The 19,337-nt window shown below is 35.2% G+C and overlaps 1 protein-coding gene and 1 pseudogene across 1 annotated transcript; one reads left to right on the top strand and one right to left on the bottom strand.

Moving 5' to 3' along the window:
• Positions 1-250: 250 nt before the first annotated feature.
• Positions 251-1,183, top strand: Or1e31 (olfactory receptor family 1 subfamily E member 30). The gene has a single exon (NM_001000716.1). It carries the CDS (start codon positions 251-253, stop codon positions 1,181-1,183), a length of 933 nt encoding a protein of 310 aa, NP_001000716.1.
• A 6,043-nt stretch (positions 1,184-7,226) lies between these two features.
• Or1e30-ps1 (olfactory receptor family 1 subfamily E member 30, pseudogene 1) lies at positions 7,227-7,863 on the bottom strand (annotated as a pseudogene).

Raw genomic sequence — 19,337 nt, 5'->3', positions numbered from 1 at the left:
GAGAAAAGCATTAGCATCTTAGAAGAAATAGCATAGAACTTTCTATAAAGCAATGAGTGAAAGCTATTGAAGATAAGTTGAGAAAAATCATTAATCATTTTTATTGTTTACAGACATTAGGATTTTTGAGATTATAATCACTATGATGACTTTTTATTGTTTTTTTTAGAATATATGTCTTATATATTTATTTTAAAATTTAAGAGATACTAATATTTTCTCATCTGGATACCGGAGAAGAATAAAAATAATGAACAATCAAACTGTCATCACCCAATTCCTTCTCCTGGGACTGCCCATCCCTGAAGAACATCAGCACCTGTTCTATGCCTTGTTCCTGGTCATGTACCTCACCACCATCTTGGGAAACTTGCTAATCATTGTACTTGTTCAACTGGACTCCCAGCTCCACACACCTATGTATTTGTTTCTCAGCAATTTGTCTTTCTCTGATCTATGTTTTTCCTCTGTCACAATGCCCAAGCTGCTGCAGAACATGAAGAGCCAGGACACATCCATTCCCTATGGAGGCTGCCTGGCACAAACATACTTCTTTATGGTTTTTGGAGATATGGAGAGTTTCCTTCTTGTGGCCATGGCCTATGACCGCTATGTGGCCATCTGCTTCCCTCTGCATTACACCAGCATCATGAGCCCCAAGCTCTGTACTTGTCTAGTGCTGTTATTGTGGATGCTGACGACATCCCATGCCATGATGCACACACTGCTTGCAGCAAGATTGTCTTTTTGTGAGAACAATGTGGTCCTCAACTTCTTCTGTGACCTATTTGTTCTCCTAAAGCTGGCCTGCTCAGACACTTATATTAATGAGTTGATGATATTTATCATGAGTACACTCCTCATTATTATTCCATTCTTCCTCATTGTTATGTCCTATGCAAGGATCATATCCTCTATTCTTAAGGTTCCATCTACCCAAGGCATCTGCAAGGTCTTCTCTACCTGTGGTTCCCATCTGTCTGTAGTATCACTGTTCTATGGGACAATTATTGGTCTCTACTTATGTCCAGCAGGTAATAATTCCACTATAAAAGAGATGGTCATGGCCATGATGTACACTGTGGTGACCCCCATGCTGAATCCCTTCATCTACAGCCTAAGGAATAGAGATATGAAGAGGGCCCTAATAAGAGTTATCTGTAGTATGAAAATCACTCTGTAATGGCAGCACTTGGAATTTAACCTAATTATTTTGCAATGAATGTATTGATATTAGCATTTTATATTAGATTTTGTTCCTCACCATAAACCTACAAGGATGAGTATACTAAAAGACTGTAAAATACATAAAAGAGATGAGTTTTGGTGGAGTAGTCAAAGTAAGAAAGATTGTCTTTGATATCTGTCTACTACTTCCTCTTTACTTTGCATAAAGAACCCTGGAAATACACAGTGGGTGAGGTACTGTCTAGTATGATCTCTGTTCCTTTTAAGTTACTGTAAATTATTATCATTTTACCCTGCCTTCCATGTTTATTGATGTTTTAGTTAAAATCATTTAAGTAATGTATTTATTACATTCAATACGAATGAAAAGTCTTCACCTCCCAACTTCTTTCTAATGTTTTCCCATATCTATTTTGAAATATTTTATTCTCTTAGCTCTTTTAATCCTTTTCTAATTCATGTTTCCTTTGCGAGTAGTGTTGACCCTGAACAAATCTGGGATAATTATTTTATATAATAATGTCACTTTTTAATTTTTATCCTAATATTTGAAATTGATTATTAACCAGGCACCTTTCAATTTAATTTACTTCCCTATGATAATGGAAAGAAAAATATTGAAGCTCATAATGCCTCATGAATATCCATATTTTTCTTTGTAATGGTTCTGCCTCTAAATATTTTATGCTTACAGTCTAAAGCTCTCCTTTGGCTGTTTTACTTACTAAGCTATCTTCAACATATTGGGTACTTGCTAAAATCCAGGTTTCAGTTTCACAACAGTCTCTTGCCCTCTCAGAGACTACATTTCATTTGTTGCCTAACCTTAGTATCTCCCTGAAACTATTGGATTATCTGTGAACTGTTCATACTCAAATCTCCCATGTATTTAATAACAGTTCTGCATAACTGAAACTATCAACTTAAACTTTAAGATTAGGATAGAGCATTGCCTCTTTTTTTTTCTTTTTAAAGATTTATTTATTTTATGTATATGCATATACTGTAGCTGTCTTCAGACACACCAGAAGAGGGCATCAGATCTCATTACAGATGGTTGTGAGTCACTGTGTGGTTGCTGGGAATCGAACTCAGGACCTCTGGAAGAGTAGTCAGTGCTCTTAACCACTGAGCCATCTTTCCAGCCCCTACTTCTCAGTTTTAACCCACAAGTGGCAACAGGGAAAGGATCTACAGGTTAGCTTATGCAACCTTGTCTTCAAATTTAAAATTCAAAAAGAGGAAGAGACCATGTAATAAATGGAAATTTCCACCACTTAGTAATGCTCTCACCAAGCCAGTTTTTGAAGAAGCAATGATGATAAAAGATCAACTGCTTTCCAGATTATAGGAACTCACCTAATTGAAATAAAAGATATTATACAGTGCCAAGCCTATTTTTCTAAAAATTATCTTGGATATTTTATGTATTTACATTTCAAATGTTATCCCCTTTCCAACCCTCTCCTGTATTCCCTTCCCCCTTCCCCTGCTTCTATGAGGATTCTCCCACTCTCACCCACCCACTCACACCCCAATGCCTTGGCATTCCCTACATTGAGGAAATGGCCACTTGATTCATAACTTCTGTTAGTTTCTCTATGTCTCTGTTTAGTTTCTGTTTCCATGATCTGTTCATTGATTGGAGTAGGGTGTTGGAGTCTCCCACTATTATCGTCTGAGGTACAATATGTGATTTGAGCTTTAGTAAGGTTTCTTTTGTCTATGTAGGTGCCCTTGCATTTGGAGCATAGATATTCAGGAATGAGAGTTTATCTTTGTGTTTTTTTCCCTTTGATGAATATAAAATGTCCTTCCTTATCTCTTTTGATGAGTTTTGGTTGAAAGTCAGTTATTTACTATTAGAATGGCTACTCCAGCTTGTTTCTTGGAACCGTTTGCTTGGAAAATTGTTTTCCAGCCTTTTACTCTGAGGTAGTGTCTGTCTTTGACACTGAGGTGTGTTTCCTGTATGCTGCAAAGTGCTCTGTCTTCTTTCTGTATCCAGCCTGTTAGTCTATATCTTTTTATTGGGGAATTGAGTCCATTGATGTTAAGAGATATTAAGCAATAGTGATTGTTGCTTCCTGTCATTTTTGTTGTTAGAAGGTGGAATTATGTTTATGTGACTCTCTTATTTTGGGTTTGTTGCAAGAAAATAACTTTTTTTGCTTTTTATAGGGTGTAGTTTCCCTCCTTGTGTTGGAGTTTTCCATCTATTATTCTTTTTAGGACTGGGTTTGTGTAAATTAGGTTTTGTCATTGAATATCTTGGTTTCTCCATCTATGTTAATTGAGAGTTTTACTGGATACAGTATCCTGGCCTGCCATTAGTGTTCTCTTGGGTCTGTATGACATCTGTGCAGGATCTTCTGACTTTCAAAATCTCTGGTGAGAAGTCTGGTGTAATTTTGATAGGTCTGTCTTTATATGTTACTTGACCTTTTTCCCTTGCTGCTTTTAATAGTCTTTCTTTGTTTTGCACATTTGGTGTTTTGACTATTATGTGATGGGAGGAGTTTCCTTTCTGGTCCAATCTATTTGGAGTTCTGTAGGCTTCTTGTATGCCTCTTTAAGTTGCCCTTATGCCCTTTTTTACAAGTTGGAAGGTTAACTGGGCTCAGTCTTCCCATGGTTTTGTCCTGTTCAGACAGGCCTCCTCCTCCTGCTCCTGCTTCTCTTACTCCTCCTCTTCCTACTCCTCCTTATCCTCCTCCCACTTCTCCTTCTCCCCCTCCTCTTCCTTCTCCTTTTCCTCCCTCCTCTTCCTCCTCCTTCTTCTCCTTCTCTTTTTCTTTTTTAGAAAATCACAAACAAAAAGTTTAGTTTCCAAGTTCATCATTTATAAATACACTAAAGTTTATCCCATACAAATTCAGACTGAGCCTATATACAGTATTTCAACAAAACATTTTTTTCTAAAAGGCCAGAGGCAAATGGGTGGTTTGTTGCACCCATAATATTTAATTTATTTTAAGTGAGAAAATGAAAAAAACATTTTTAGACATTATAATCAACTCTTTGGAGTCTGGTAAAGAATCTGCTAGCTGATAATTCATTTTGACATTCTTGGGATTCTATAATGTCCAATGATGGTTGAGTCTTTTCTATCATAGGAAAAATATCTAAATGCCTAAGGCTTTTTTCATGACTGCAATAAATGAGTGCTTTCCCTGTTAACAAGCTACCTCCTCAAAGTAAACTCTGAGCTATAGTCTAGTCAAATTTGAGGGGATCAGTGCATACTTCTTATGAGATAGCTTTATTGTACAGAGATGCAAAAATAAATCAGAGTCATGGAAATTTGATCAACAGCTCATCTATTGTAAATGTGTCATATCATTCACTGGTGAAGTCCTAAGCATGACTTTAAAACTTGGATCCAATTTGAAGGAGCTCATGATAAGTGGGATATGTATGAGTTAACTGACCCTGTAATACCTGAATGCAAATGCCGGACATGCAAACATTCTCATGACCAACTAGTCATGCAACTGACACTTCCTGATATGCCCAAGTTTAGTTTTGTTTTCAAGTGAACAGGCCTCTTCTTAATTGTGCTAATAATCTCTTTAACAACCATAGTCTCTTTTCCAGCACACACTTTGGCTATAATATTAAGCTTTGTAAAGCTTCTTCTCACTCCAAGCTGAACATAATGTTTATTTTTGCCCAAATTGCTCTTTTCCATGTAGCCGCTACATAAGTGTTATTGATAGTAATCATTCCACAAATTCAAAATCATGTATTATTGAAATTTTCTCTTTGAGAGTGTCTATCAAATTAAATACTTCCCCTCATCCAGGTTTCTAAAACAAGTGCCAAAGTGAGCCACATTCTCTGCTAAAACACCACAAAATTGGCCCCTGTAACCAATTTTAAAGTTGCTTCCTTCTGAAATTTGTGGTTCATAGTCTGAATTGCTCTCATTGTGATTTTTCTTCCAAGCTCCTACTAAAATGTTCCTTTAAGCTCTAATCATAGCATTCAAACACTTTTCAAGTCTGAAAGTTACAAATTCTTCCACATTTTTAAAAATTAACAAACTCAATCAATCACTCAATCAAAAACAACATGGTCCAGTTCTTCAAACTCACACCTCACTCTGATACAACTCACAAATTAGTTACATTTCTGTTATTGTGCTTATTTCCATGTCTGAGGCAAACTTCCATAAAAAGTTTATCTAGGTACAGATATGGTTGCTCAGATAACTGGATAGGAAGTGACATCATAAATTGAGAAAGTATAAAAGGCAAAGGTCAAACTTGGAAAGCAAAAAAAGAGTTCAAGTTTCCTCACTGAATTTAATTGCTGTAGGACTCTACCTGCAGCTATCTTCTGGGCAGACAAGAAGAGTATCACGGAGCTCTGGAGGAAGCTCAAAGATATTCATGGATATATAGGGCCTAATAGAAAAAAAAGAAGCAGCAAAAGAAATGAATCAAACATAAATGGAAGCCTGACCATAACATCCTGATGCTAAGAGTTTAAAGATGATAGTGAATCTCCTCTTTGGGAAGTAGGAAAAAATAAAAAGTAACTGTATAATCATTGTAAATGTACAAATAAACACAAGATTAGCAGCCTTAAAAATTGAACCATTTGCCTCTAGCTCCTCAACTCATTAGTGCAAAAAAATTACAGCCTGTGGGCATAAGATAATTTCTAGGAAAATACTAAATATAATGATGTAATGACAGTATTACAAAAATTGACTTAAGTCAAGGACATCTCAGAAAAGATTATATAGACATGAAAATAAATTATTATGAGGAGAACATTTAGATACCAACTTGAGGGAAGTTTTCTATAGGATAGAAAATTGGGAGTCATCATGTTTATGGGAGGATTTGATTTTCATGTTGCTGAATACTAAAATCAGGTTACGAAGCATATTATAAAAGTGATGCCACAGACAAAGCAAACAACTGAAAACAAAGATAAGATCACAGGATGCATTTTAATGATGTATTGAATATAGATAATCATTTAGAAAAATATAGCAAAAGAGTTCTTGTTGCCATATTTTTTGCTACTTTATAGGCTTTTATTTCTATCACTGTTCTCTATCCTTATCCCTTCTAACTCTGCAACACTAAGTAGGAGAGAAATAAGGCAAAAAGATAAATGGGGTATTGCATTTTTTAAACTACTTCCTGCTGTTTAGGGGCATCTAGTTCCAAGTGACCATTTTGATCTTCACTAAAGGTTATGTGCAAGCAGCAAGCAGCAAAACCAATATTAGCAATAAGGAACAACAAAAACAGTAGCCGTAGCAGCAAAAAAAAGTAGCAGCAAGAGCAGCAGCAGCTGTATTTCTTCTCAGGGCTCTAATATTTTTATACCCCCCCCCAAGAGACCACAGTATTCCATTTGAAGAATTATCTGCAGATAGTAAAAATCATACTTCTGCTAGAGAAGTGAACAATATAAAGCAGGCCTATACACTGCACCTGGGATTAGACTGAAAGTATATCACTATCATATTTCTGTGTTCTTGAAGAAAGAGAAATTCTAACTGTAAATTCTTTGTAAGTAGTTTTCTGGAATGAAATGGACATGAAGGCACAGTGAGGTCCCTAGTTAATGCACATTTTGCATATTAAATAATTATATAGACTGCTCATTTAAAAGAATAGGCTAAAGTGAGGAAAAATCAGGTAAAACTAGTATAATAAATATATTATGATATATAAAATGATTATGGTATAAAAATCTGAAAGCTGGTTATCATCGTTAGAGGAGAGATTTCTTTCGAAGCACTCTTTTTAGGGCTTTCTTCATATCTCTATTCCTCAGACTATAAATGAAAGGATTCAACATGGGAGTCACCACTGTGTACATCATAGACATGATAGTGTCCTTAAGAATAGAGTCATTAGCAGAGGGACCTAAGTAGAGGCCAATAATTGTCCCATAGAACAATGACACTACAGACAGGTGAGAACCACAAGTGGAGAAGAGCTTGTGGATGCCTCGAGTTGAAGGGACCTTGAGGATGGAGGAGATGATGCATGCATAAGACACTATGATGAGTAGAAATGGAAGTATAACAACAATTCCTCCTATGATCACTATCATCAATTCATTAATGCGAATATCAGAACAGGCCAGCTTCAGGAGAGCAGACAGATCACAGAAAAAATGGGGAATCACCCTGTTTTCACAGAAAGACAACCTAGTCAAGAGCAAAGTGTGCAACATAGCATACAATGTTGTCAGCACCCAGGATAGCAACACCAGACTCAGACAGAGCTTGGGGCTCATGATTCTGGTATAATGAAGAGGGAAGCAGATGGCCACATAGCGATCATAGGCCATTGCAACAAGTAGGAAGTTCTCAAGTGCTGCAAAAAGCAGAAAAAAGTACACTTGTGTCAGGCATCCTGCATAGGGGATGAGTGGTACTTGACTCTGCATGTTCAGCAGCAACTTTGGCATTGTGACAGAGGAAAAGCAGAGGTCAGTGAATGACAAGTTGCTGAGAAACAAATATAGGGGTGTATGGAGATGGGAGTCCAGACAAATTAGGATGATGATGATCAGGTTCCCCAGGACAGTGGTGAGGTACATGGCCAGGAACAGGGTATAGAACAAGTGCTGGTGCTCAAATGCAATGGGCAGACCCAGGAGGAGGAACTCAGAGATGACAGTCTTGTTGTGTCCAGGCATTATCTTCCTGTAATATCTGTAATGACAATAGTAGGTCACCTCTAAAAGTAGCATAAAAATAAACATATATGTAAGTCAAGTGCTCTATAATGATTTCATATTCATAACATTATCTCTATTTCAAATAGCTAGAATACCGATACATAAGTAACTTAATTCTTTGGTTTCTCTTTCATGTTTTATTATTCCATCTTTTATGACCTACTCTTCTCTGAGGTACAAAATGCATTTGCTTTTCTTTTACTTGGCAATTGGTTATGTGGTCTCAGTGATTATGAATTTTGTTCAGCTCGGTCAGTTTCTTGTATCTCAACAATCCCTTTGCCTCAGTGAAGGCTGTCTTATATTATGTTTGTCTACAGATCTGAAAATGTCCTGTACTTTAATGGCTTAGATAACAACTTAAGATTCAGTTTGGATTTCTATCTTATCCAAGAGAACTCTTGTTACTAAGGATGAATGATTTTTCCATAGAATGTAGAGCAGAACTTATAAAGAGAGCAGATTAAAAAAACTGCCACCTTCAGTCTCTTCCTTCTCTTTCCCATCCTCTTTCACTTTTTCATATCATTCAAACTAATCTGTGTTCAAAGCTGAAGACTGTGTGTTATATTTCATTCATTCATTTTATATACCCCATTAGTAAATGCTATATATTATGGAGTTGATGTTCATCTTTATACAAATTATTACTAAAATAGACAATAGCATTATCTCATTTCAACTCTTTAAACCATCTCTCAAATATTCTCCCTGACTCTGAAACTCCATACTTTTCTCAAGAAGCATCATTTGCTATTTATATGTAAAGTTAAAATCCAGCCATGCTTCCTTGCTAATGATTTTTTATTAGAGTCTCAGTGCTTAGATGATAAATCTAAATTTACTTCAGGGGAACACTTGACTAAGTTTAGCCTACTGCCACGGTCACTTTTGTTCATATAAATACTCTTGTATTCTATTCTCCACCTATTCTAGTCTTTAGTGTATACCTTCCAGTGCTTTGCCTTTCACACCTGGTATTTCATCTGTCTGGCAATTTTTTTCTTGTTGCTTCAACTCACCTGGCTTATCATTTATCCTTTAGGTACAGTACATGTGGCTTTCTATAATAAGTCTCCCAAGTCCATCTAGAGAACACGAGACCTTCTACCATTTTCTCACTCTGTCTGGAACTCACCCCACAGCACTCAATGATTCAATTATCTTCTAATAACTAACTTCAAGCAGATTAGAAACCACATTCTGGAAGGGATGTCTTGAACCTGCATCACAGACATCCTGCTTGTTGAGTGCATATATCCAATATAACATAAATCTAATTAGGTGCCTTTTGCACTAAGAAGTACATTCATGTTGTGTTCAAAGACACAAGTGTTCTATAAATTAGAATATCTACCATTGTTAATTTGAATTTGTCCCTGCCAAAATTTCCAGGATAAGTCCTTTAGTTCTAGTTATAATATTGCACACATGGATAATACCATAGAACTTTATTTTTGATACTTCTTCATGTTACCAAATGAAATGATTCTCTGTACATCTTTATACTTCATTTATTGTGATATCATTGATAGCAGTATTCTAAGAAAAATATTGTAGTAATTTTAGTAAGTGCAGGAATATTTCTATGCTGGTCATATGTGGGCTCCTTCTCCAATAAGAATGTACCAAGTGCTTGCTTATTTACTTTGCCAACTCAGCTTTTTCCTTCTATCAGTTTTGTACACACTTTGCAATTGAGTTATTATTTACCTCAGTACACTTTAAGTGAATCAAATTGCCTGGAATAGTGTGATGATTTCATATACCCAACTGAAGGCAATGATGAATAATCTGCAATCTCCCAAGGAAGAAAAGACTGCTGAGTGCATTGAGTTTCAGGCCTGTAGTTTTCAGGTCTGCCCTGGACAACAATCCCCATACAGTTTTCAGATTGTCCAGTTCATACTCCAGAGAGCTGATTTATTAAAAATTAACCTTATTTTACACTTTCTGTCTTATAATAATCAATTTCTAACTGTATGCACACTTATATGTGTATGTAATATGGCTGCTTTGGATTTCTGAAATGTACACTATACATTAAATTAGGCAGATGAAACATAAAGATTTACAATAATACCAACTGTTTAGATCTTCCCCTTAAAATGCTTAACTCATCTTCATTAACAAATTTTATATTTCAAAGTTATCTGCCAACATTAAGGGAGGGAATGTTGTAGGGAGTTTGATTCTCATGTAATTGTGAACATAATATTTCTGATGTGTGTAACTAGGAATCACACATGATGAAAATGTTCGCATGCAAATGGTACATGAAATAAAAAGCTTCATATTTCCCACACCTATGTGACTCCAAGGTTCCTGGCCAGAGTAAACCTAAGCATCTTTTAAGATGGTGGCTCTAATATTTAATGTGAGTAAAAACTCACTAGGATACTTATTCAAATGTTGATATTATCCTCCAATTAAGATATTACAATTGTAATTCACACCCAGAGAAAGAGTTATTGTGGAAAATGGAATAAACAATCTTTTAATTTATGGGTCAGTAGTTTCTTCAGAAAATTGCAATTCCATTACTGATGTGAGATCAATCTAAATATTTGAAATCTCTTGAGATAATTTTAAAATAAAAAGTCTAAGAACTATAGCACAAAACCTGTGGATTACAGAGCTGTTGTTACAATGAGGTGATAGGGTCTGGTAAGAATATAATGTGTAGTGAAATTAGTGAATATTAACATTAAAATATATCTGGAAAATAGTAGTTAACACGCTTATGGAAATTTAGGAAGACTGGAAAGATAGAGATATTGAAGAGATAAATTTCACCTCTAAAACTCCAGACTGAAAATTATCATATGACCAAGGAAAACTAGACCATCCTTTTCAACTCACCTATAATGTATTCCAGTGACTTTGAGACTACAGCCTGAGATATTATTCCAATAATAATTGCAGAACTGTGAAGTAATTCCTCTTTGTTCATAATCTGAGTATGATCCCTGCTCATATGATCCAGTATATTCAAAGCTGGACTTAAGGGAACCTGCTCTCAGGAGTTCAGACCCAGGAGTAACTCACTAAAGACAGATCAATTAGTCATGACATTTCTAGAACAATTAAGAGTTCTGAAACTGTGAGTGATTCAGCCCTGATGATATCTGGCTCTGTTTGATATGGACTCATAGATAGATGTATAGTCACTAATGCCATGTGGAGTTGGCAGGGATCTTTCATGGCTACAACATATTTATGAAGTGTCATTGGAAGAAAACTAAAGTACATAAGCACAGTACTCTGCATGATTTAAAATATATTAGAAGTATACTAATTCAAACTAGAATCTATCAGATTTTGTGGGACTAAACTACAATTAGAAGCACATGAATTAGAATGATTAACAAATTACCACCCGCAATATACTTTAACCTTCTGTACACAGGCCCTAGGACATTATATATATATATATATATATATATATATATATATATGTATGTATATATATGTATGTATGTATATATATGTATATATATGTATATGTGTGTGTGTGTTAATAAAGACCAGCTATTATGAGCCAACTCTCTATTTTAATAAGTAAGAAAAAATAACCCCTTCAATTGTTCAATTAATTTTCAGGTGAATATCTTTTACAGCTGTATGGCTCCTTACCTTTCTAGGTGAAACATAACAGCCCATCCCACCATCATATTCAGACCATTGTCCACAGAACCATAGATGACACATTAACTTCTCCATTCAGTGCCTGTTGCACTTGGCTCTCATCATCTGGTTCAGATGCTGTAGAGGTACTTTGTATAGTTTTATGCTCAAATTTTTCATCCCTTAAGATTTTATACATTTATTGGTCTTACAATCATTAGATTATTATATATTACACTAATATCTATTTTTTGTACTTGGAAATAATATCTGGCAGTATAATTCAATACGATGGTCTAGCAAATGCATTGTTCAGAGGGCTTTGAAGACATGACAGTATCTTTACAAACCTGACCCAGTCAATAGATACATCTAGTGATGTGTCACAATATGATAGCACTATGGAGTTATTGGAAAATTAAGATGTAGCACGTGTTTGGAGGAGGTACACCACAAGCTTACTTTTGAAGGGCATGCTTCCCCTCCTGGTTGCCATGAAGTCAATGTGCAAGTGACCATGGACAAACATCAGAAACTATGATTAAAATAGCCTTCTCTTTTTAAAAATAATTTACTTCAGCTATTTAGTCACAGAAGTGAAGAACTGACTAAGGAAGCAGACATTCTCCAGCATAGTAGCACATACTTTGGGAACTAGGCAGAGTTTGTTTAAAACTGTGTATCTTCTGTTCCCAAACATACTTTAACTACAACAGCAAAACCAGTTATACACTTACATTAGGTGAACTAGAAAGCACCTCACCTCCATCTTTCTGAATAAGTTTTTAGTTTTTGCATTGATACCTATCAGGATTACAGAGAAAGATGTCATAGGAGATTTGTCTAACATTTATGCAAATATTAAGTTCCGTAACCCTTCTTGAGAGAATTATTTCAGATGGCGATAGAGGTGGACTGGGGCTCTTCTCTGCATATTGACACTTTTGCACAATAATTGTAGGACTTTACTTCTGTAGTGTCAATTTGTAATGTGCAACCAATAGATGTGGCAATAGCCTGGATTATTCACAGGTTTCCACTGTGCCCCTTTGGCCAATAGCTTGATCAGCTGTAACATATTTAGGGCACTGGAAGCTTCTCACAAACTGGTTGTAGTGCCCTATTGTTGAAAACAACACCATGTTATCTTATAGAGAATCAGATGGGTGTGTAAATAGACTCTTTAACCCTACTGAATATTTTCATGGCACTATAAGTCATTCTGTACAGTCCTGTAGGACAAAGGTTAAAAACTAACTTATCTATAAAGTCTTGTATATACAATAGTAACCCATCTACATGATATACACATGCAAAAGTGGCACAAAAGTTGAGAGTAACTAACCATTACCTGATACAATTTTCCCTGCCTGTAACATTAAATTGTGCCAACATGTCATCTTCTAAAACACTGCAGTGTTCAATGATTTTTTCCAGAAACAATTCCAACAGGAATTATTTGTACATATTGATTGAGTACTTCTAAAATTCATATGTAAAAGAAATCTAAAACTAAAAAAATCATTGTCTTGTTTTGCTTTTCATATTGTGCTTAACCTTCTTATTGAAATTATTTTTCATATAATACATTTGAAGTATTATTTTCATTTTAATCCTCTCAGGTCTTCCCACCCTTTTCAACTATATGTCTTCTTTCTCTATTGGAAAACAAATAGGCAAGTAGAAAAAGGAAAAGCAAAGAATTAGTATGAGAAGTACATACTGATACATAAAAACACAAAACCACAAAACTCAAGGTGTGAGCAAAATACTAATAAGGTAAAAAAGAATGCCCAATCAAAATAAAATCTCCAAAATATCTTTAGTTTTGGTTTGAGTTCACTATCTATGGCTAGGCATGGAGATTTTTCCTTTGTGAGATGTCAACTGGAGATAATTTTGAAAATATAAATTCAGCCATCTTGAGAACCAATTTAACTCTGTTCTCTAATGCCTCATTTAGGGAGTTTCAGGAAAAATCTTCAAATGAAGTTTACGAGTAGATTAAAACTATATCACAACTGGGAAAGGGAATAATACTCGAAATGTATATAAGAAATACTCAAGTTAATATTAAAAAAATAAAATAAAATAAAAGTGAAAAAAAGGGAGAGTAAAAATATTCATAGGAGTAGATATGGAGACAAGTTTGGAGCAGAGACTGAAGGAATGGCGGTTCAGAGCCTGCCCTACCTGAAGATCCAGCTCATCTATCTATCTATCTATCTATCTATCTATCTATCTATCTATCTATCTATCTATCGCCACCAAACTAGACAATATTAATAAAGCTAAGAAGTTCATGCTGACAGGAGTCTGATATAGCTGTCTCCTGAGAGGTTCAGCCAGAGCATGACCAATAAAGAGGCAAATGCTAGCAGCAAACCATTGAACTGAGAACAGGGTCCCCATTGGAGGAGTTAGAGAAAGGATTGAAGGAGCTGAAGGGGCTTGCAATCCCATAAGAACAACAATGCCAAACAAGCAGACACTCCCAAGTTCCCAGGTACAAAACCACCAAGTAGTACATGTGTCTCCAGCCGGATATGTAGCAGAGAATGGGCCTTGTTAGGCATCAGTGAGAGGAGAGGACCTTGGTCCTGTGACGGCTCAATGCCCCATTTTAGGGGAATGCCAGGGCAGGGAAACAGGCAGGAGTGGGCAGGTGGGTGTGGGAGCATGCTCATGGAGGCAAGGAGGGGATATGATGGGGGAGGGCTTCTGGAGGGGAAACCTTTAAAGGGGAATAATGTTTGAAATGTAAATAAAGAAAATATCCAATAAAAAATGAGAAAGGAATAAATAAAAAAAAACTATATCACATTGCTGTCCTTCATTTTACTTCCTGATACTTAGACAATGGAATAGTTCTCATGATCAAAAGTATAAAGGTGGGTGTATGGCAGTGAAATATTTTTTGAAAAATAGAAATAAAGCATAATCAGATGACTTTATTCATGGTTCGTATTTATAACTGTCATTATTAGTTGTTAGTCTTGATTGTGCCTAATTTATAAGTGAAACTTACATATACACAGACAATTGCAGAAGAAAATATCATGCTATAGAATTTTGTTACTGTCTTTGTTTTAATGTATTTCTTGAGACATGAATTCACCTACATAAGGGAGAATATGGTATATTTTGAAAAGTTAATAACAAACTATGTAGTGATTGGACAATATTTAATAAGTACTTTCATATTTTTATTCTATGACATTCTACATTGGAAGTTTTAACTCACTTTTCAAAATCTCTTGCAAAATTAGTTATGTTGCTTACAAATAGCTTAATCACTATCTTGGGGTTTTATTCCATTGTATAGATACCATGATAAAGGAAAATTTTATAAAGCACAAATTTAATTAGGCTGGCTTATAGATTAAGAGGATTAATCTATTATCATCATGGTGGGAAGCATGACATTATGCAAGCAGACTGTGTGCTAGAAGAACCAACAATTCTTCATTTTGGTCCAAAGGCAGCCAGTAGAAGATTGGCTTCTGAATTTCACCAGGAAGATGCTAGTTTCTACAGTGGGGCATAAGGTTGAACATATATACAAGACCTCGAATCCTGCATCTACAGTGACATACTTCCTCCAACAAGGCAACAAATCCTAACAGTGTCACTCTCTATGGTCCAAGCATTCAAACACGTGAATTAATAGGGAAGCATACCTATTCAAACCACCACAATCACATAACCCAATATATAAATAATTTAGTTCTGTTCCTTGTTCATCTTTACTACTCCATGATAAATATGTTAATGATCTAAGACTTAAAAATACACTGAATTGATACATTAAAAAAAAGAAAACTGGAGAAACTCTTTTCACCAAGATGGTGCCAAATTTGAAGAAGGAAGCTACTCTCCCTCCTAAAGCTGAAGCCAAAGCAAAGGGATTAAAAGCTAAGAAGGCTGTGTTGAATGTGTCCTCAGCCACAAAAAAAAAGATCTGCATGTCACCCAACTTCCAGGGACCCAAGACCCTGAAACTCCAGAGGCATCCCAAATATCATCAAAAAATTTCAACCTGGAGAAATGATCATGACCACTATGCTATCATCAAATACTGAGTCAGCCATGAAGAAGATAGAGGACAACAAGATAGTTGTGTTCATTATGGACATCAAGGACAAGAGGCACCAGATCAAACAGGCCATATGAATACTCTATGACATTGATGTGATCAAAGACAATAACCTGACAATGCTTGATGAAGAGAAGAAGCCATTTTTGCTTGACTCCTGATTATTATACTCTAGATGTTGCCAACAAGGTTGGGATCATGTAAACTGAGAACAGATGGCTAATTATAAATGTACAATTTTTAACCATAAAAATGACAACTAATGAAATTTTGAAAACCAAACATAATTAGGAGTGAATTAATGTCACAGAATGCAAACATTGAAAAAGAAACAAGAACTAAAAGGAATTGTATTAGGAACCTAATAAGAATGCATTAAAGTCAAAAGAAGCAGAGAAAAATCAACACACACACACAAAACACACACACACACACACACACACACACACACACACACAAGCAGGAATGAGTTGAAGTTAAAATCAAGTATTAAAAGAGGTTTAAAAACTGTTTATTTTTAAAATTGTAATAAGCCATTATTCATGCTAAAAATGAAAAAAATCTGTATACACCATAAGAATAAGAAATGAAAGAGGATTCGTGCTATTTCTGCTTAGAAAATTTAGAGAATAACAAAAGAATATCTTAACAACCCCATTCCCACAAATTGATAGTCTAGCTCAAAAAAGCATTCACAATTATTTCAGTGCTTTTTAAATTGATTGAGTCCAGTCTATTGAGATCTAAGCTGGATTACACATAAAGGCTATGAATTTCATAAACAGGCAAAGGATAAATGTACATCTGATTTCTCTTCATTTATACCTTATCACTAAGTATATTAATGAATGATCAGTGACCACCAACTGTTCTCACCTCAGGGCTTTGAAAAATTGGTCCTATTTGGGTCCTGGGTAATTGCATAAGATAAGGATTCCTCAGGGATGCAGAGGCCCTTGGGTCCCTGGTGTCCATAGATGGCTAGAAGGGGACATGAAGAAGGTGTTGAGTATAGAGGATGTTCATTCCTGTTCTGATAATGAATAAAGGTGACAGGGTCTGGAGCAGGAACTGAAATATACCTTCAGTTATCCAAGATAAATTACCAGGAGGAAACTTACTCTCTTCTAAACTACAGGTCTTGCACTTCCATTTTATGATAGCCTGACTGGAAGTTTTCAGGTATAATATTATTCTTTGCCATTTTAATACTTTGCAACACTTAGGAATATTTTAGAAATACATTATAACACAGTTACATTGATAATCATTTTGATAATGATTCAGCTTATTACAATTACTTATTGGGCATATTTCCCATTTCAACTCAATAACAACTCTTTAGAGTATGGACAATGCTGCAGTGGTTAATCCTTCTTTTAGTAGGTCTTTAGTTTTAAATATTAGAAATGTTTGAAGAGATCGTCTATCTAAAAGAGCACAGATATGTACAACTTCAAATAGTGCAGGTACTTGCTCATTACTGCAACCCATGGATCAGAGTATTCACATCACCTGAGTTTCCATTTATAAAACTGAGTATCATCTTGAAAACCATAGTCAGTGTTTTCAGAGAATTCCAGGTGAGCTGGAACTATTTCCTTGGACAGTCTTATCTGCTATTGAAGTAAAAACTGTGAGTTTCATAACTGAAGTAGTAAAGTCCATTAGGTCAGCAGCAGCAGCCATTACAAGTGATTTTTGCATTGTAATCTCTTCATGTAAGCCTACATAAAACATGGGCCACAATCATTCACAGTATACAAATAATTCTCAGAAACCAGGTGCACAATTTCCCTTATATTGCTCTAAGTTTTCTGCTTTATTTCTACTAACTGCTTATATGAAGCTTGTCATATTATAAAAGATAAGAATTACTTCCATCTGATATAATTTTAATAACTAAATTAATGTTTAATACACAGTGAGACACATTAATGAAAGTACCTTGAACTGCAACTTGAATAAAATGGCTTTTAAGCCCTAGACAAGTTTCTATAAAAATTGTCATGTTAGGTATGGATATCTGAACATTAACTCAAGGGAGGGATTAAAATTAACTGATGTTTTATATAATGGTAATTGTATTTATTTTTCTACATCATTATAAATGAAATTTATTTACTTGGAAATGAATATCATATGAATATAGTAGAATCTTATGATGTTAGTCATTAGTATTAATAAAAAGATCATTGCATTTTGCACACCCCAATACTTTCCATATATACACAATCATATTTGTAAATCTAGTCATAGAATATCAGAATTTAATGTTAAAAGTTTAACTTTGTGACTTCAGATTTTGAAGAGAATGAAAGTGTAATTATTTATATTTAATGTAACCTTCTTCGTTAATATTTAACCTATGCATTAGGCTATAGAACAGCTTGGAAATCTTCATGAATATCGGGTCTGGGACAGCCAGACCTTACCTTGCTGTAGCCATGAGGGCAGGCATGGTCGTTCCTGCATGAAATTTATAGTCTGTCAACAACAACTGTTATGGAATGACCAGCTGTGAGATAAGTACAAGATGCTATGAGACCATGGTGGCAGGTCTTAGCATGAAGTTATACAAGGAAGTTTTAACTTAAAATATGACATGTCAAATTGTGGAAACACAAAGGGCAAAAGCTATGCCACAGAGGAGAAGATGTGATAGGCAAAGAGTATATCAAGTTAGAAATGATGGAGTCACCAACTTCAAGTTGGAGTATAGCATTGCTGAGGAGTAAAATGCATATGTGCATATGTGCCATGTGAGGTCATATTTGACTGTAGTGGTTGATAGATGTTGGGTAAGCAACTGATGTTTGGGTGTTATAAGAACTGTGAAAGAAGAAGATGGCCATCTAAGGAATGGATTTGGAAATAGAAAACTATATTTAAATCTCATAATGACTTTGTGGGTTAAACCTACTGAATAAAATAGTGTAGAGACATTGCACAGGAGTTTGAATTGAATGTTGATTCCAGTATTTAACTTAAGAAATGGTGGCATCCATTTCTAGAAATGCAATTAGATAACTTTGAATATCAGGATGAGAATGAAGATGAGAAACTGTATTAGGTCCTGGGTTGGATGTCATGGTAATAAAAAAAAGAAAAAATTCAGTAGAATTCTCATACAGGATATTTTTTTTGGTTCTCTTTTTTGGAGCTGGGGACCGAACCCAGGGCCTTGCGCTTCCTAGGTAAGCGCTCTACCACTGAGCTAAATCCCCAACCCCTCATACCGGATATTGAATTAATGTTTACATATTATAAAAAAGTAAAGAAATTGATGAAAGAACATGTTATGGAAAAAGAGTGAATTTCCTTTAGGATGCACTAGGCCACATATGCCTGTTAAAGATTAGACAGCAGCAAGGTAGATAATTCAGTAGATTACAAAGACAACTGCATCAGAATTTAAATGGTAATTAATGCATTAAATGTATGAGTTTTCCTTTGGATTCATTTTCTATTAATAGGAATAGGTATACAAAAATTCTCCAAGAAACCTCAGAGAAATAAACTATAAATGGTGTAAACTGAGGTTAACACCATTGTTTAACAGAAATGAAGGAAAGATAAATGCCAATACATTTTCCATAGCAAAAGCAATTAGGTGTGATGAGGCAATACTAGAGAAGCAGAACATGCTAAGGCAACATGGCTATAAGACTGAACATATTTGGATATAGGAACTACAGTTACTTTGAAG

This window comes from Rattus norvegicus, chromosome 10, assembly GCF_036323735.1.
Source record: "Rattus norvegicus strain BN/NHsdMcwi chromosome 10, GRCr8, whole genome shotgun sequence".
NCBI classification, from domain to species: domain Eukaryota; kingdom Metazoa; phylum Chordata; class Mammalia; order Rodentia; family Muridae; genus Rattus; species Rattus norvegicus.
This window is presented reverse-complemented; position numbering and strand designations above follow the sequence as displayed.

Bases quoted from the DNA above. Each gene is read 5' to 3' on its own strand.
- Or1e31 (NM_001000716.1), top strand. From the start codon at position 251: ATGAACAATCAAACTGTCATCACCCAATTCCTTCTCCTGGGACTGCCC.